This window comes from Syngnathoides biaculeatus, chromosome 13 (genome assembly GCF_019802595.1).
Source record: "Syngnathoides biaculeatus isolate LvHL_M chromosome 13, ASM1980259v1, whole genome shotgun sequence".
NCBI classification, from domain to species: Eukaryota; Metazoa; Chordata; class Actinopteri; order Syngnathiformes; family Syngnathidae; genus Syngnathoides; species Syngnathoides biaculeatus.
Window position 1 is genome coordinate 9,298,582 of NC_084652.1, and position 19,552 is coordinate 9,318,133.

At 45.5% G+C, this 19,552-nt stretch overlaps 1 protein-coding gene across 1 annotated transcript in view; it reads left to right on the forward strand.

Annotated features, from left to right (window-relative positions):
* Positions 1-19,552, forward strand: part of ptch2 (patched 2) — a 44,393-nt gene that overhangs the window by 16,257 nt on the left and 8,584 nt on the right. Inside the window, exons 3-20 of the mRNA XM_061838988.1 lie at positions 1,648-1,837; positions 1,925-1,994; positions 2,084-2,175; positions 5,533-5,641; positions 5,727-5,813; positions 5,895-6,016; positions 7,591-7,738; positions 9,847-9,978; positions 10,084-10,239; positions 11,012-11,104; positions 11,186-11,311; positions 13,332-13,710; positions 13,828-14,349; positions 14,970-15,112; positions 15,193-15,373; positions 16,187-16,467; positions 17,931-18,068; positions 18,491-18,633. Of these exons, the coding sequence (XP_061694972.1) occupies positions 1,648-1,837; positions 1,925-1,994; positions 2,084-2,175; positions 5,533-5,641; positions 5,727-5,813; positions 5,895-6,016; positions 7,591-7,738; positions 9,847-9,978; positions 10,084-10,239; positions 11,012-11,104; positions 11,186-11,311; positions 13,332-13,710; positions 13,828-14,349; positions 14,970-15,112; positions 15,193-15,373; positions 16,187-16,467; positions 17,931-18,068; positions 18,491-18,633 (3,112 nt within the window). The remainder of the gene's footprint in view (positions 1-1,647; positions 1,838-1,924; positions 1,995-2,083; positions 2,176-5,532; positions 5,642-5,726; positions 5,814-5,894; positions 6,017-7,590; positions 7,739-9,846; positions 9,979-10,083; positions 10,240-11,011; positions 11,105-11,185; positions 11,312-13,331; positions 13,711-13,827; positions 14,350-14,969; positions 15,113-15,192; positions 15,374-16,186; positions 16,468-17,930; positions 18,069-18,490; positions 18,634-19,552) is intronic.

The window sequence follows — 19,552 nt, forward strand, 5'->3', positions numbered from 1 at the left end:
GTGACTCCAAGAGTGACAAGAGTTAGAATTAAGGAGGAGCTAGGCTTTTACAAAGGTTCCCACATACCCCCCCCCCCCCCCCCACCCCACCCCCTTCAATCTCCTCACAGCATTGTCATGTAGCGGGACAGCGAGAGAGGGGCAGACGGGCCCTCTGTGATCCGGCGCGGCATGTTTCATGTCCACTTGGCACGGGCACAGATCCCCTGGCTGGCAAGCTCTTTTCAGGGCAACCTCTCGTAATTAGGAGGCTGGAGCGTATATGGCGCGCACACACACACACACACACACACACACACAGCATTCCTCTTCCCCTCTTTCAGCCTCGGCTCGTCTTGCGCTCCTCTTTAGCGACGTCTCTCCCGCACGGCATCTTTAACCAAATCCGTTGACTTGATGTGCTTTTTATGTTCATGTTTATGTCCAGCTACAATATGCAGGCTTTGAAGGCAGCCATGAGAACACATAGCAAAACCTTTGACTTTTGATAAATCCATTACTTGTCTTTTACACTTGTCCTCATTTTTTTCGGCATATGCAAATGTTATCATGCTACGCCCCTGACAATTTAATTACGACTCACTTTCACTTACCTGTACATTATTTTGTAATTACACGATACAGTACTGTAATTTCCGGGCTATAAGCCGCAAATTTTGTCACACGCTTCCAACCCTGCGGTTTATACAGTGATGCAGCTAATTTGTAAAATTTTTGTAACGGCCGCAAGGGGGCACTCGAGCAGAAAAGGTAAGAGTGAGACCGGTGAAATATATGTGCCGAGGAAGTGACTTTTACCGGCCCTGTTAGCGCTGCGCTACCGTATTACTGCCGTTTGTGTCAGTGATTTTTACCAGTATGTCTTTTTTTTTACTTTTACCGGCTCCGTTAACGCAGCGCTATCGTTAGCATTAGCGCTAGCATTAAACTCTCTGTGTACAGGGTTTCTTTGAAAATATCTCTTGTTTCAATGTGGGTTTCAGTGTGGGCACTTGCGGCTTTTGCACATCTGCGGCATGTACCAAATGGTATTTCCTTTACAAATGTACTGGGTTAGGCTTATAACCAGGTGCGCTCTGAAGGCCGTGAATTAATTATATTACATTTATATTATTATTATTCCCCAGATAGAAGAAAAGATTCATTCTGGACCAATTTCCCCTTCGGTTTTGCGGGTGCGCCTTTGCATCTTCGCCTAGCGTCCAAGAAAAGGTGATTTTTCAGCAATTTGAACTGGTCCGTGGCATCTGCCATGCTGAGTGGGATGGCGAAGGGATGTGGAGAATTGGGGGACTTTTTTTTTTTTTTCTTGCAAAGTAACCGGGCACATCTGCTTCACAGAAGGAGCCAATGTGAAGCTGCATTAGTCATTTCTTTTGGCCAGACGTTGCGTTGTGTGAAGTGCCTTCAAAACCAACACTGGCGAGGGCCAAGGGCGTTGCTCGATATACACGTGTGTGTGTGTGTGTGTGTGTGTGTGTGTGTGTGTGTGTGTGTGTGTGTGTGTGTGTGCGTTCATGCCCAAATGTAGGAACACACTTTTTTCTAATACGGCCAAATGTGTAACATTAAAAGATGCCAGTAGTGATGTGTGAATCCAAAAGATGAGCCAATTAGGTAAAGGATCTTTTTTTTTTTTTTTCCAAGCTGGTAGTCGAGTGAGCCAGGAGCTTCACTACACCAGGGAGAAGCAAGGCGAGGAGTCCATATTTACCTCACAGATGCTCATCCAGACCCCCAAAGAACGGGGGACCAACATTCTTACCCAGGAGGCTTTGCTGGTGCACATGGAGGCCACGCTGTCTGCCAGCAAGGTCCAGGTGTCACTGTTTGGAAAGTAAGTGGAGCGTTTCATGAGCGATATCTTGTGTTTTGTTTGATAAAAAAATTGTTGATTTCATTTGTTTTGCGTTTGCTCCCGTAGGTCATGGGATCTCAACAAAATATGCTATAAATCCGGAGTCCCTATAATTGAGAATGTCATGATTGAAAGGGTAACTTTCAGCATTCTTTCATATTATTTTGACCAATGTAACATTTCCACTTGAAGCGTGTGTAATCGTCGATGTTTTCCCCTTCCCAGATGATTGACAAGCTATTTCCTTGTATGATAATCACCCCGTTGGATTGTTTTTGGGAAGGGGCCAAGCTACAAGGAGGGTCCGCCTATTTACCGTAAGTGATGGAATACTCACGCTACTTACATTTTTGGAAAAGCTTCTTTTTTTTCAATTTTATTTGAATGTTTATGTTAATGAGTGACATCGCTGGGTGAAGTGAAATCCTCGTTAGCCCGCCAGAGTTATCTTACTGTCTAATACAGTAGCTAATACATGAAAAACTTCATTGTTTTAAATCACAGCAACAGATAAAACAGTAAAATGTTCATTTCTCTATAGTATTTTTACTGCATGTTTATAGTTATGAGCCACATCACCTTGTCAAAGGACCTCTGCCAAACATATTCTATATTAATATTCTAAAGCTCCCAGACTACTTTTTACTTTAATCACAGCACCAGTTTAGCAAGGCAAAATATGAAATATTTGTCCTTAGTCTTGTTTTTTAAATTTTTTGGTCATTTTATGAACACATTTTAATACATTCCACCATCTTGGCTAAGACCCGCTCGCCCACTGACTTATTCTTCACAAGAACAGGTTGCTAAAATGGTATAATGTTCAGTTCTCATTTATTTTATTTTTTTATTGGACATTTACGATAATGAGTTACAGCCCATGAACTGGTACTTAATATATTAGCTAATGGAAGCAAACATTAACTTTGGCAACGTTAGCTTGTAGTCTTAAAGCACCCCGTCCAATTCCTTTTATTATAATCACAGTCATGAGTTACCAAAAGAGTAAAATCTTCTCGTTCGCCTTCTCCTTCTCCCTCCCTTCTTCTTTTTCTGTGAGCTGACACTTGCTATATTGCCAAAGTTAGCTCCTAGCTAGTTAGCCCATTTGTGATCGGCATTTTTTCATGTTTTTAATCTGTAATTTGTTATAAATCCTGTGTGTATTCATGTAATTTAGAAGATACAGGATCTCCTTATATAAGATTAGTAGATGAAAAGCAAAAGTTATTTTCTTGATACATTGCAGTCTTTGGAGGGCGGGAAAATATACATTTCTTTGACTTTTAAGCACTTTTCGAACTTTGAGGTAGTCAAAGCGCTTTAACACGGTCTCAAACGACACTTTGACGTGGTCACAAGGGCCGTACCCATAATCTTAGGATACACTGTACACTGTACCACTTGAGCCATGTCGCCCCCAGAGTAAAGACATTTTTGGGGGCATTCATAACACTTAGCACACGCTGGATGGAAAGATACAGTCGGCCTGTCAGTGGAAGCTGTGACTGACAGCAGCGGTCAGTAATAGAGTTCTTTTAGGGCCCGGGCTGTGGTGGGACGGGGGGTGTCCTGACAGGGAAATTCAAAAAGAGAAAGTGAGGCAGTGAGGGAGAGATGGTGGGCTTGTAGAGGGAAGCAGGGCGGGGTGGCGGCGGCGGCGGTGGTGGTGGTTGTAGCAGGGGAGCCCTTTGGGCCAGACAATGGTAAGCATTCTTTCAGTTTACGAGTGAGTGTCCATCAGTGCAGGGGCCCCGGTGGAGGGAAGGTTGGGAGTTGGGGGTGCCCCGGCTTTGTCAGCTCACGGCTAACACTTGCCATTCTCATGGTAATGCCCCCTCGCTCCCAGCTCCCCGAGTTGTCCAACAAATAAAATGGGCTGCATTCAAACCTCAAGTCCCTCGAGAAAGACACAGAGAGGCAACAAGATGGTTAACAGTGGAGTCTGGGGTGTTTTTTTTTTTTTTTTTTAACCCTCCTTCTCCAAAAGTTTTCAAGAGCGAGAAGTGATATTTCAATTGAGCGCTTCATTTATAAAAGAGTCTGTATACAGCTGAGCTCTCTTTGCAAATTTGTTTACACTCCCGTCAAGGGCCTACATTATGTTCCCCCACTCCACTCGAGAGGGCCGAGTGTCGCGAATGTGTCGCACTCTGTCATCTCGGCATCTGTTGCTATTTATTTGTTATCGATTGTTTGTGCAGGGAGGATTTGAGGGCGGGTAGTCCAGCCACGGTCGATCTTCTTACGCCTCACTTCTGCAAAAACACACCCAAAAAAAGGAGTGAGAGAAAGAAGAGCAAGACAGAAAACAAAATGCGTGAGAACAAAAGAGCAGTAATCTGGAAAAACAAAAAGGGGTCGTTCTAGATTCATTCCAAAAACTTTGCATCAATTAAGCATATTAATATCATTGGTATTACTATCTTAAAAGTATATCTGTCATAGAAACTAAGAAAACAAAATCAAAGTGGGCTAATGAGAAAGCATTGTCCATCCAATCATCTTCTTTGTCGCTTATCCTCACGAGGGTCACGGGGATTACTGGAGCCTATCCCGGCTGTCAATGGACAGGAGGCAGGGTACACCTTATACTGGTCGCCAGCCAATCGCAGGGCACATTGAGACAAACAGCTGTACTCACAATCACACCAATTTAGTGTCCAATTAATATTGCATATTTTTGGGATGTGGGAGGAATCTGGAGTGCCCGGAGAAAACCCACACAGGCACGGGGAGAACATTCAAACTCCACACAGGCGGGGCCGGGATTGAACCCTGGACCTCAGAACCTTGAGGCCCGAGAAAGCATTGCGAAAATTTAAAAAAAAAAAAAAAAAACTGAAGTCAAAATGGAAACTAGTTCAAGAATAAACTTGTAGAGAGACTTGATGCAAGGTCCCAATAGTTAAAGTGGCTAAATAAAAGTAAATGCTAATTTATTTACCTAGCCTAAAAGTGAAATATATCTGAAGCTGAAAAAAAAAAGTTTAGACCACTTACATATTTATTTCCCTGATTTTTTTCATGTACCAGTAGAGAGAGCCTGCATACCAGGATTAACCAACCATAGCTTTGAAAATTGCTGCTGTGAGCCAGATATGGTGCTATCTGGTTGTGAATTTAATAACAGCAAATTTTCCTGCCAAGTATGTCGTTGAATACAATTGTTGCAGTCTGACAAGTATTTTCTACGAGTATTAAGGAAAGTTTAGTTGCTACGTAAGAGCACGCACAGTTCCACGAGGATTGCGTTGCCACTGTTTTTTATTGTGCGTGTGTGTAAAATAGCAAGTTGGGACACTTTGGGATTTTTCCTCAAGTTTAAGGGAAGATAGTTCAGCGTTGAATTGAACTTTTGACTGCATTTTCTACTTCTCTATGTGTAGGTGAAACATATCAAGATGTTTGGAAGGCAGAAGTAATTGTTATGACTCAGTGCAGGGCATTGAGGAATGGAAGCCACCATGCCTTTCCCCTGTGCATTGTGGCAGTGTGAAATGGGATAATAACGGCCATTTTATCCTGTATCTGCCGAGGGCAGGGGAGCGTTCGAGTGGACTGAAAGATTCCCCCCCCCCCCCCCCCCTTAAACAGCGTGCATAAAGGGTTTGGTTTTGTAACTCTTGGGATGTGTTTGGGGTTGGTGTTGATCATCAGTGGTTGCTCCGCAGGGGTATGCCAGACATCCAATGGATGAATCTGGATCCAGTCAAGCTCATGGAGGAACTGAGTCAGTTCACATCCTTGGAAGGATTTAAGGAGATGTTGGACAAAGCCCAGGTGGGATTTCGCTTTACTTCTTAATAGTCATCTGTGGCTTCCCGTTATGGTTTCACGCATTGCCTCCTCTTGTATGATTCCACAGGTGGGCCACGCCTACATGAACAGGCCGTGTCTGGACCCATCCGATCCCGACTGCCCTCTCAGCGCTCCCAACAAGGAACTATTAGAGGTATGGATGCATCCAACACATTATTCACCAGGACGAAGTACATGATCCAACAGGCTCACCGTGTTTCTTTTTCCCTCGTAGCCTCCTGACGTCGCCGGACGCCTCCAAGGCGGTTGCCACGGTTTTAGCCGGAAGTTTATGCACTGGCAGGAGGAGCTGATCCTGGGAGGGCGGATGAAGAACACCCAAGATGCTCTGATGAGGTATGCTCGGCCTCCTCCTAGGAGTTCTTATTTTTAGGCGCAGGTGCAAATGCCCAGCAGCTATCCCGTCAATCAGTCCCGTGACTGGGGAATCCGCATCAACCCCGGAATAACCCTTAGAGAAGACACACACACTCGGAATGTCTCATACCCACTGCGATCGCTTTCCCTGCATGACCCTGCTACAACGTAGGCCGATTAAAGATGTCTTACTGCCACAGAGAGGCCTTCCTCCAAACTTTTAGTGTAAGCCAGTGATTCCCAGCCAGGTTTAGTTTGCCGTCAGAGGTCATCACGTGACCTGGGAAATTATCCAATACCATTTTATTTGACCAAAAAGAACAAATGTATCTTTGGTCATCTGTCTGTGCCACTGACATTAACAGGTAGAACAAAAAAAAATACTCCACAACACATTATCCTTATTTCTTTTCTACATTGCCACCTTAACTTACATTTGCCCTAATTTATGATATATATATATATATATCAATTTATTTATTTATTTATTTATTTATTTATTTGCGTTACAACCCATTGCTCAGTCATTTTTTTTTTTTTTTTTTGTGGTTGCAAGCATCATTTAGCTTCCACTGGAGTAAAGTGGGGGCAACAAAATGGAAAAATCAAGGTAATGGACAAGAAGCGCAGTTGCCAATGTACTTTCAGCCATTTTTTGGATGGGGCAAACATTCATCCATCTGTTATCTGAGCCGCTTATCCTCACAAGGGTTGCAGAAATGCTGGAGTCTATTCCAGCTATCTACTGGCAGGAGACAGGATACACCCTGAACCGATTGTCAGCCAATTGCAAGGCACGTAGATTTAAAACAACCATTCGCACTCCACAATCACACCTACGGGCAATTTAGAGTCTCCAATCAATGTATGTTTTTGGGATGAGGCTTGGAACGTATTAATGGCACATCAATTAATTTCAATGGTCAAAATTGATTTGAGATGTAAGTTGATTCACTTGCTTGATGACGGAAAAATTAAACTCGTCAGTTAAGGTCCCACTATATGTAATTTTTGTGAATTTTTTTCTCTCCTGTGTCAAGATTTTTTAATGTTGAATATGTGGCTTGGCTCAACAAAGGTTGGGAAACACTGACAACTCAAATCGAACCCTCAAGCCAGTTAGTCAATAAGATACGTTCCCCCTTTTTTTTCCTCTCTCTCTCTCTCTCTCGACTTTGACGTGTACTGGATTTTAAAAAAACGCACTGACCGCATTGGGTCCGGGCCCAGTTTGCGACCCACGCGGGCCCGAGTAGCGCAGCCGTGAATGAAAGAGGATTCCCGTCCCATCTGCGAGAGAGTCACACACGCTCACGTTTGATTTACGATCTTTTTTTTTTTTTTTTTTTTTTTTGAGCAGAGCTGCCGCTAACCTCGCTTGTGCCAAGAAAAGCTCTTCTGTAGTCTGGGATGGTGGCCCAGAGAGCGGCAGACTGACCAGATAACACTAACACCTGCTGCATCTTTAGGAGCACTTGTAAACTTATTGTACAACTCTGTTGCTGAACGTAATGTCTTGTGCGATTCTTTTTTTTTTTTTTTTAAATGTGCAGCGCGGAGGCTCTTCAAACCATGTTCCTGTTGATGAGCCCCAAGCAGCTGTACGAGCACTTTAAAGACGACTATGAGATCCATGACATCAACTGGAATGAGGAAAAGGCCACGGCCATCCTGGAGTCGTGGCAGCGGAAGTTTGTGGAGGTAGGGATGTATACCTTTTAAATTTGGGCAGGGGATTAGAGTTGATGTCATAGTAATGTGATTGCCATGGCAACATATTTTGAGTAGTTAACATGGATGTTTATGTAATGTGGAAGCAAGCCGGGATTTAAACCCATGACCTATCAACGGTGTGGTAGATTTGTTGCTTCTCACATCAGTCAGTCGCATCAGTGCCATCTTTTTTTATTTTGCTCCATTACTTCCCATTTTAGGATGGAAGAAATGTTACTATCATCACACTTTGGGGTAGTGGGTAATCAGTTTGCCTCAGACTTGGGAGGTTCGCAGTTCGAATCTCAGCTCGCACATTCCTGTTTGGAGTTTGTTTGTTGTCTAGCTTGTGGCTATAATTTATAAAAAATTCTTCTTAGATTCAGTGAAGTTTCTAAGTTGTCCATAGGTGTGAAGGTATGGAAGTAAATTACTCCCACCAGTATTTGAATTTGAAATGTAAAGTGATCACATTTTCAATAGTTGCTACAATCCCTGCTAATAATTTTCTATAGAAATTCTATAAAAATGAATAGAATTCTATAGAATTTGTGCAGAACAACTTGTTCTATAGAAGTTTGGCTGTGATTTTCTATGGAATTTCTACAGAACAATAGAATTTCAATTGAAAATTCTATAGGACTTGGGTCCTCAAGTTCTATAGCTCTTTAGAATTTTTTTAGAAATGTTCTGTAGAACATTTTTAGCAGGGATTCGCTGTCTGAAATTCAACCGGCTACAATTTGCTGTCTGAAATTCAGCGTCTGTGCTACCAGGCAGGGTTACTTCAGGTCAGAACCGAACAGCCAACCAATCACAGTTAGGCTTTCTTAGTATGTGACGTCACGTGACTAAGGAAGCGTAACTGCGATTGGGTGGCTGTTGGGTTCTGACCTGAAGTAACCCTGCCTGGTGGTACAGACGGTGAATTTTAGACAGCAAATTGTAGCTGGTTGAATTGTTAACATTGAAAAGTTACACTGAAATACAACTATTGAAAGTTTGATCACTTTACATTTCAAATTCAAATCCTGGTGGCAGTAATTTACTTCCATATGAATGCTTGTCTCTGTCTACCTTCCGATTATCTGGCAACCAGTACAGGATGCCCCTCTCCCCAAATGAGCTGGGAAAAGCTCCAGGTCTCCTTTCACCCCACTCTTTGTCATCCCTAGTTTTGTTTCACTTTTTCCCCTCAAATATTTTGCTCAAACTCCAAATTGTACATTTTTAGACTTTGGAATTTCCGTTGTAACTCCAAACAGGTGTCCCATTTGTTTTCTATCCACATTGTACCACAGTAGCATTCATGTAAACGTTCGTCTCTCTGGAGTCATACAATGAGGAGATGTTTCCATGTTCTTACGCATACTCTCCGTCGTGTTGGAATTCCGTCAGCTTCCTTGTAAGCAAATCGCGGACCGCGGTGTGTGTGTGTGTGTGTGTGTTTGTGTGTGTGCGTGTGGCAGGCCAATCATCTCTCACTGTCAGATCCCTCGTTATGGGAACAAGCTGTTGCTGTGATAGCTGACACCCACCACTGTGGGGCGAAGCAGAGAGGGTGGGAGGGCGAACGAATGACGTTTCAGGGGTAGGAAGCGTTGTGCTATCTGACTAAACCAACCCAAAACGCAATGCAACAAGCCAAAATATGGATATGGACTGCAGTGTTGATGAGGTATTGTCCCGAAAAAGCTGTGTGGCGTTCATCTATCTTGAGTCATGTGATCCTCACTCCGTTCACCTTTGACACTGCAACCTCTGGCTTCTGCGCTCATTACTCCTCGGTTGTCATACGTACACACATTAACACATGTGAAAACACACACACACGCACACATTAGGGTTCTCTTTCAAAGGACTTTTTCAGTTTCGGGGGCTCTTAAATACGGCGGCGTTGAAAGGGACATGCGAGCACTGGTTGTGCTGGGCTCTTTCATTTTAAATAAACAAGGTGCAGAATGTATGTAATGGCATCCAACTCAGTGCTTTGCCTTCTTATGTCTAATGCTAATAGTATTTGGATAAGCTGACGTGAGGAGATTTGGAAGCACTTTGCAGGGCCTCGGACTGATTTATCGCCGTTTATCCCTCAGGTGGTCCACCAGAGTATCCCGACTAACTCCAGCCAGTCCATCCACGCCTTCTCCACCACCACCCTCAACGACATCATGAAGTCCTTTTCCGACGTCAGCGTCCTGCGAGTGGCCGGAGGCTACCTGCTCATGGTGAGCGTAGCGATTCATTTGTCCGTCAATTTTGACTAAACCGAGGCAGCTCCAGTTTGGAAATGATTTGCCGCATGTGTGTTTTTTTTTTTTTTTTATCTCCAGCTAGCCTATGCCTGCGTGACCATGCTGAGGTGGGACTGCGCCAAGTCCCAGGGGGCCGTGGGGCTGGCCGGCGTGCTGCTCGTGGCCCTGTCGGTAGCTGCGGGATTGGGCCTTTGCTCCCTGCTGGGACTTTCCTTCAATGCCGCCACCACTCAGGTAACGACACAGACAATTACTACTTTATTCGACAGCAAAAAGGGGCTTTCAGTTTTAGGGCTGGGCATTTGGTACTCTCGCGTTCAGTGGAGACTTAATCTATTTGTCAATACCATACAAAAATGGAATATGACAGCACCCAACTGTGCCATATACATCAACATTTATCTAGTACTTGAAACAGAAATGGTTTTAAAAAATAAAATGTTCATCAGAGATGATGATTATATTTTTTTCTCCCTGGGGTGGCCCCTAAAATTTCCAAGGCAGAAACAGAACATTCAGAATCACACAAGTTCTACTTACGGAAAAAAGTCACTTGCAGTTTCTGAAATTTTATCGGAAAAATGTGCAATTTGGTGCCAGTCTGGAGCCATGATCTATCCGGATTGTTCGAGACATGTTTTGCTAGTCAAAGAGTTTTGCTCTGACCAACAAATCAGCGGATGTAAAAATGCTGGTGTTACTCAAATATGAAATGTGGTTGGTCAATCCTTTTACTAATATAGTTTGGATGAAATCTAATTTGACAGCAAATTCAAACATCCGCATACTGGATGCAGTGCAGCCAAGAGAAATACTAGAAAATGAAGAGAATACGACAGACTGTCGGGAATAAATGAATACAACTTCATGGAAGATATATTTGAATTTAGGGTTTAAATGACAGTGCTTTTGCGGTTCATCTGTGTTTAGGCCAACGTTGTTTGATGTAAAGGCTTGGTCGTGATGCCGAATACTCTCTCTGACCTTTTTGTGGTTCTCATCCCAGGTGCTTCCCTTCCTGGCACTCGGAATCGGTGTGGATGACATGTTTCTTTTGGCTCACTCCTTCACAGAGGCTGGGAGTAACATTCCGTTTAAGGTGCCGTCCCTTTCCAATTCTGTTTTCTCATGCCCCCCCATCCCTCTCCCACCTTCTCCGCTAAGATGTATTCTCCCCCAGGAGCGAACCGGAGACTGTTTGCGCCGGACGGGCACCAGCGTGGCTCTGACTTCCATCAACAACATGATGGCTTTCTTCATGGCCGCCCTCGTGCCCATCCCGGCCCTGCGAGCTTTCTCCTTGCAGGTATGCCTTCTTTTTCCGTTTGTTTTTTTTCTTTATGAAAAGAACCAAACACAATTACATCCCAAGAAGCCTGTGGCGTCTTTGAAAATAAAAGGGATAACTTAAGAGAGGTGACATTTATTCAGAACGGGGGGAAAGCCTTTGTTCCAATTTTTTATGGCCGCTACACCAACTGCGCCATGAGTGTGTACGTACGTGCAATGTGGAAGAGCCGGAGCAAAGCAAGCGGGGATACAGAGAGACATCTTTAAGGGGAGCACCCGGATCCGTATATCACTGGGCCGTCGAGGCGCTTTGCTCTGATCTGTGACTTAACCGTGGGTGGTCCACAACACACAAATACACACTCCCGCTAGTGCACACAGTGCAAACCGCAGCCAGTCAGGACGTCAGCTCCGGGAGGGGGCTGCAGCGAGGTGCTGCTGAAGGCTGATGGTTTCCCTCAGACGCACGGCATACATGTATATATTTCCCACCCCCTCCTCCTGGCTCCTTTCTCTCTCTCTTCCTAATAGTAGGAGAGCTTTACCTTCTGGTCTGTTTCTCCCCCGCCTTGTCTGCTTAATGTTCCTGGTCTATTGTTTAGAGAAGAATGTCTAACTTGTTTTCATCATCGTGGTTATGGTTGCCCTTAGAGAGCTTGGTTATGTATACATTTTGGGGCGTACCAGTCTGCTAAAGTCACGGTTTAGTACGTACCATGGTTTGGTTCACATTTACTACAGTAAGGGAGCAAAATGGAAAAAAAATGTCTTTGGCGTGAAGTCAAAAATATTTAATGACGAAAAGAAATTTCAACGGCTCAATTCTTTTCTTTTTAGGAATGTGCAACAACAATAGTTTGTCTTCTTTTCAGGCGATGAATGATAAAGAAAAGTGCATCAGAAACAGTTTAGACCAGGGGTGCTTAATGCGATCGACCGCTCAATCGCGAGGCATTTTCGCTCGGTTGCACCGGTGTGCCGAGAAAAAAAAAAGACATCAGCCATTTTTTTTAAACTTTAGCGCACTGCCCATGTCCAAGAAACGATAGTACAGGAAAACACGCTGTCAATGAGTTCCCCCCTACTTTAAGCTCTCGCTTAAGAAATCTTAACAAACATGATTATGGATGCTGTAGTAAAGACGACAAAAACGTATCACTTTCATAACACCTTCCCCTCCATCAACTGCGAGACGCTGGATGCTTGAGAAGTAAAGCTTGGGGTAAAAAAGTCTAGGCACCCCTGGTATAGACAATGTGAATTGTCCCCTTAGAAAACTATATGTCTTTGCACTTGAAAAATGTTTTCTAGGATAATTATAACCTCATCTTGTTTTAGTTTTAGGGTAAGAAAGTAGACATTGTTCCTCTTTCTGTATATTGTATCGGCGTTTTGCCGTGAGACAAAGCAAGATGTCTGTGGTTGGGGGGATGACAGTTGCATAAGACAGATAATAAATACCCTTTCCATGTATGTTTCATCTGACCTTGCAATAGACAGGCACTTCCTAGAAAGCAGCCATTCAGTTATATTTGAACTGTCTCCCTGCATGCGATTATTTTATTCAATTTTATCTCTGATTACTCTAAAAGTGCTTGTGCCATCTATTGTCTACTCGAGGGGTTACAAATTTACCTTGACAGTTATAAAACCATTCATAATCGCATCTGTCGTTGCTTTGGCTCACTCTGAAGGGAGAGGCTGTTTAAAGGCTGCTAAAGATTGCTTGAAGAATAATAGAGCTAGTGATGACATCTGCTAGCCAGAAGCTGAGTTGCACTATTTGCAGAGTGCAAGGAAGGTACAATTCTTGTCCCTGATCTGATATTCATTTTGTGGAAACTTAATAATTCCCACATCACATTACATAATTGCCCTTGCATTTGGTTATTAGGGATCTGCCCTGCAGGCCTTGCGTTTGACACCTGATCTTTAAAGCGAAATATTTCTCTGGGTTGGAGCCAGCAATACCGAAGAAAAATAACTCCTCAACTCAGGCGGTCTCTAATTTCATTTTGTTGTCTCCTTCCTTTCAGGCGGCCATCGTAGTGGTGTTTAACTTTGCCATGGTGCTGCTCATCTTCCCCGCCATACTCAGTTTGGACCTCCACCGGCGCAAGGACAAGCGCTTGGACGTCCTGTGCTGCCTGTACAGCCCTTGCGCCGACCGAGTCATACACCTCTCCCCGCACGAGCTGTCGGACGGCGCCGAGCAGAGCCAGGCGCCGGCACCACATACCCACCAGTACGCGACGGGCTCCACCATCACCACCAGTACGCAGATCACCACCACGGTGCAGGCCTTCACGCAGTGCGACGCCGCCGGGCAACACATCGTCACGATCCTGCCGCCGACCTCTCAGATCTCCACCAGCCCGACTTCAATAATTCTGTGTCCTACTTCCCATTCACAAGGTAAGAGGTGGCAAAGAATCAGCAGTGCCTTGAAAAGTTTTTGGATCACTTGTATCTCAAGGTAACTCTGTACCTGGTAACTTGAACCTTTGTAACATTTGTTTTCTTCTCCTCTAGCGATCAAGCCTACGCCTGCTACCCCAGTTCAGGATCCCTACGGCTCCCAGCTGTTCACCCCAACCTCCAGCTCTACCCGGGATCTTCTAGCCCAGGTGGAGGACTCCAAATTGGGGAAAAAGTGTGTCCCGCTCCCCTTCCTCCACTGGAACCTGTCCCACTTTGCCAGGGAGAAATACGCTCCACTTCTCCTCAAGCCCAAAAGCAAAGCCATTGTGGTCATCCTCTTCCTGGGCCTCCTGAGCCTCAGCCTGTACGGGACCACCATGGTGCACGACGGCCTCTACCTGACTGACATTGTGCCGCATGACACCAAGGAGTATGACTTCATCGACGCCCAGTTCAAATACTTCTCCTTCTACAACATGTATCTGGTCACCACGGATGGGTTCGATTACGCCCGCTCACAAAGACTTCTGATCCAGCTACACAACGCCTTCAACTCGGTCAGATCCGTGGTCCGGGACAGTGACGGCAAACTGCCCCGCATGTGGCTGCACTATTTCCAGGACTGGCTCAGAGGTACATTATTGAGTTTTTGGGGGTGGGGAGGGGTCCTTGTTTTTTTTTTCTTAAATTCAATCAGGGAATAGATTTTGACAATTGAGAACAATCGAAGATGGATGGATGGATGGATGGATGGATGGATGGATGGATGGATGGATGGATGGATGGAGTAATAGTAATGTCAGTGGGGTTGGGGGTGAGCAATGGGTTTTTTTCAGGTGTACTAAGGCTAGTAGTGAATGAGGTTGGAGGTTGGGTGAGAAGGGTGAGTGAAAGTTCAGTCACACTGTTTCCCCCCCCCCCCCCCATCCACCTGGGCTCACGGGTGGAGCAGTAGACAGATTGGGGTGGGGTCGGAGGTTATCTTTTGCATGTGTGTCTTTGTGTGTGTGTGTGTGTGTGTGTGTCCTCGGGCTAGGACATGTCAGAGGCCCAGTCAGAAGGAAGTAATACCTAACAGGTCAATCAAAGCCAGCTGCCCAAAACGAGACAGAGAAAGAAATTTGATATTTAACTTTTTTTTTCTCTTTTTTTTTTTTTCAGCACCCACCCTCGAAAGTTGCTCTTATAGGTTTCGCCAAAGCAGAAATTAAAATGACAACGCATGGTAATCTTTTCATCGTCAATTTTTCCAGGTCTTCAGGCCTCTTTCGACTCGGACTGGCTGGCGGGAAGGATCACCTCGGACAGCTATCGGAATGGCACTGAGGACGGAGTCCTGGCGTACAAACTCCTTATCCAGACCGGCTCCAAAAAAGAACCCTTCAACTACAGCCAGGTAAGATGGAAAATGATTTCCGTGTTGTGCCACGAACATCTCTGTTTGGCATTTGTTCGAAGAAATGTTTCCGTTTGTAGCTCACTTCTCGTCGGCTGGTGGATGCGGAGGGTCACATCCCCCCCGAGGTGTTTTACATTTACCTGACGGTGTGGGTTAGTAATGATCCACTGGGCTATGCCGCCTCCCAGGCCAACTTCTACCCCCATCCCAGAGAGTGGATCCACGACAAGTACGACACCACGGGGGAGAATCTGCGCAGTAAGTGTCTGAGGCTTTTCCTATATTGCGCATTTTTGGGAGATTGAGCCGAGGTACACCACCAAACAAACAAAAACGTCACAAAAATTAAATAGTGATCCTCGTTTATCACAGAAGTTATTTTCCAGATCCACCCATGATAGGCCAAAATCTGCACTATGGGGACACGGTATTCATTCATCCATCCATTTTCTGAGCCACTTATCCACACAGTGGTATTGGGACACCTGGAGCCTATCCCAGCTATTTTCAGCAAGAGGGGGGGTACAGCCAGGACTGATTGCCAACCAATCGCAGGGCACATGGAGACAGACAACAGTCACACCGAGGGGCAATTTAGACTCTCCAATTAATGTGTTTTTGGGATGTGGGAGGAAACCAGAGTGCCCGGGGGAAAGCCCACGCAGGCACGTGGAGAACATGCAAACTCAGTACAAGCAGGGCCAGAATTTGAACCTGGGTCCTCAGAACTGTGAGGCCAGTGATCCAACCAGATGCTACACTGTGGCGCCTGGTTCACCATATTATTTAATCCTAATTGAAAAATGTTTAAAACAAGAATGAGAAAGTAACAGAACTTTAATTTATTTATTTATTTTAAATGAAAGAAACACAAATCTAACTTATTAGCAGGAATCCAAGAATGACACACAGCTTCATTAACAATATTTGGAGACCAATTAAGTGATATTGGATATTTTTATGCAGGACAAACATGACCTCTCATAACAGAGTGATTTGGAACCACTGCTATATTAAACTCCTTAACATAAAATGTTTCCTCACATCCAACCCTCGTTCTCGTCCTTGCAGTTCCGGCCGCAGAGCCCCTGGAGTTCGCTCAGTTCCCGTACTACCTGAACGGGCTGCGGCAAGCCGGCGACTTCGTAGAAACCATCGAGAGCGTGCGGGCCATCTGCGACGAATTCAGCCGCAAGGGTGTGTTCAACTACCCCAACGGATACCCGTTCCTCTTCTGGGAGCAGTACATAGGCCTCCGACATTGGTTCTTATTGGCCATCAGCGTGGTGCTGGCGTGCACCTTCCTGGTTTGCGCTCTGCTCCTGCTCAACCCGTGGACGGCCGGCATCATTGTGAGTCCACCACCCCGTCTTCAATATTTTCCACCTCAGCAACCTGATTAGTTCCCTTTCCTGCGTGCTCGTCCCGCTCTCCCCGTTCCTCTCAACTCGCTCTGCACAGCTCAATAACGTCGTCCAACGGGGGGCCCCTCTGGCTCCGCGGAGGGCCGGTCCGCACACACATACGGGGGACCTTTGTCATTCTAATGTAGGCAGGGCCGGCCTTAGAAAAGGGAATGCAAAGGAGCAAGAAAGACTTTGCCCTCCCAAAGCCTACCTCCAACTCCATCACTGCTTTTGTCAGAGGGAGAACGAGAGGCTCGGGGGACAGGACGGATCTGCCCAGTCGCGACCTTGGCCCGCTCGACCCATCCATCAGAGAAATGTGTGAGCCAGAAAAAGAGAGACAGTCTTGAGTGTTGAGTCGTTAGAAAACGTTTCACACACAAGCTGGTGCCCACCCGCCCCCCGCAAATGCACGTCCGCAACCCTTGGAGGGGGTGGGCTGAAGCACAACGACAGTTTCAGTTTCTGCTGGAATGTGTTTAATTAGACTGAAATCAGACACACATACACGTACATGCGTGTGCAGTCTCCACGGATCGGACCGCTTTTGGAAGCTTTCAGTCACCCTCTATGTGGTGGTCGACCAGTAAAACGGCTATTATCATTTTGTTATTTAACCGTGCCCCACCACGGAGGTCCCGTTGCGATCAAAAGCTCTTCGGAACAGTCTACTCATCTGCGGTTGCACTGGCGGGGGCATCGTTTATTTACACGTCTTAGTACAGCGAGATATGAATTTAATACGTTCACGCTTGTAACTCAAACGTTCCCCCACTGAAAGGGATGTAAAAGTCATTAATCCATTGCTTTTTAGCTGTAACCCCAACCCCTCAAAAAACAATAACAAAAAAAACATTTTTAATTAGGAAAAAAATCACCTCACTCTGAACGGTGTTAGCATGTCTGTTAGCGTACGTTAGCCTGACAGTGGCGTTTTGCAAGTTTGCGCTCGCAAGTCAAAGCAAAAAAAAATCATCCAAATGATGGGTTGTATCTCCAAAATCTCATTGTCTCTCATGTCTTAAGGCACCACTGTACAGTGTACTGTAAAAAGTACAAAAAACGAGCACGAACATGAACGACAAACTGAGGTGCGCCACTTTCACTCGCAAACAGTTCATCATAAAGGGGGCTATTGTCTCACGTTCTGTCAATCATTACGAGGACCTCTGTTGAAGTAAAAGCAAGACGCGTAGTGGGATGGAGAGGTATTAGCCCCAGGGTGGGTAATTTGACGCCACGCGGCGGAGACCCCGAGGTCAAAGATTGTGTGGGGTGAAAAGGCGAAAGAGCTCAAGTCAGTCCCTCACGTCATCTTTAATCTTCACGCCATCTCGCTTCCATTCTTTCAACAGGCTTTTTTTTTTTCCTCCCCTAACCGAAACGCTTCCTTTTCTTTGCATCTTCAGGTGTTCATCTTGGCCATGATGACGGTGGAGCTGTTTGGCATCATGGGTTTGATCGGCATCAAGCTGAGCGCCATCCCCGTGGTCATCCTCATCGCGTCGGTGGGCATCGGCGTGGAGTTCACCGTTCACATTGCGCTGGTGAGTCTGCGGGGACAACATTTCGCTACACGCCGGGCTAGTGGTTAGCACGTCTGCCTCACAGTCCACAAGCGGGTATTCTGACTGTGTTCGCACATAGTTCCACGCACCAGACCAAAGTAATAAATAGATCCATACAGATTGTTAATTTCCCTTATAATCGATCAAGGAAATTCTATCCAATTCCCATCCTGAGTTGAAACCGCTTCGCCTCGCAAATAGCATACCATCCTTTAGTGTAGCTCTATATGCAACCACCCAGCCCCAACTAAAACATATCCAGGAATTCTGAACGGTGCCAAGGCTCGTCACCACAAGTGCGAGTTTTGTACGATCGGCAAGATTTCCAACTCATTTCTCCTTTCCAACCCCCCCCCCCTCCCTACTCCCCCTCCAAACCAACCCCCTGTTTCTTGCGGCAGGGCTTCCTGACAGCCATTGGCACCAGAAACAAGCGCTCGGCCGTGGCTCTGGAGCACATGTTTGCCCCGGTGGTTGACGGCGCCATTTCCACCCTGCTGGGCGTTCTCATGCTGGCGGGGTCCGAGTTTGACTTCATCATGAGGTGAGACGCGAGCGTGTGTGGATCACACATATCAAAACTACTCACGCTCTTGAGTAGAAGTACAGATACTTGTGTCAAATATATTTTGCATGTGGGGGAAAAATAGGATATGTAGATGATGATGATGCTAGATGGAGTAGCATCTGTTTGGGAGGAGAGAGTGTAGCTCGATTTTTCACTATTTGAAGCCTCATTTTATAAACTTTCCATTATTTATCAATCAAAATTGGCAGGGTTGTTAACAACGCTGAAAAGTAGAATTTTTTTTTTTTTAAAAAGTGGTAACAAAGCTATTTGTACACGGTAAAGAGTAGATTTTTTTTTTTTCAAATGTAGGGAGGGCGGCATGGTGGATCAGCTGGAACTCGTTGGCCTCACAGTTCTGAGGTCCAGGGTTCAACCCGCCTGTGTGGAGTTTGCATGTTCTCCCCATGCCTGCGTGGGTTTTCTCCGGGCACTCCGGTTTTCTCCCACATCTCAAAAATATGCAACATTGATTGGACACTCTAAATTACCCCTAGGTGTGATAGTGAGTGCGGCTGTTTGTCTCCATGTGCCCTGCGATTGGCTGGCAACCAGTTCAGGGTCTACCCCGCCTCCTGCCCGATGATAGCTGGGTTGGGCTCCAGCACTCCCGTGACCCTCGTGAGGATAAGCGGCTAAGAAAATGGATGGATGGATGGATGGATGGATGGATGGATGGATGGATGGATGGATGGATGAAAATGTAGGGAGTAAATGTTAGAAGTCATCAGAAAAAAAATACTCAAGTACAGATACCTGAAAAATCACTTAAGTACAATACGTAGTTACTTCCCACCACAGGTGTGGCACGAGCATCCATATGCTACCTTCAGAGAATGTTTTGCTTTGGCATGGTGTGGTGTTGAGCCAGTTGTCTTGCTTCACCCGGGGATGG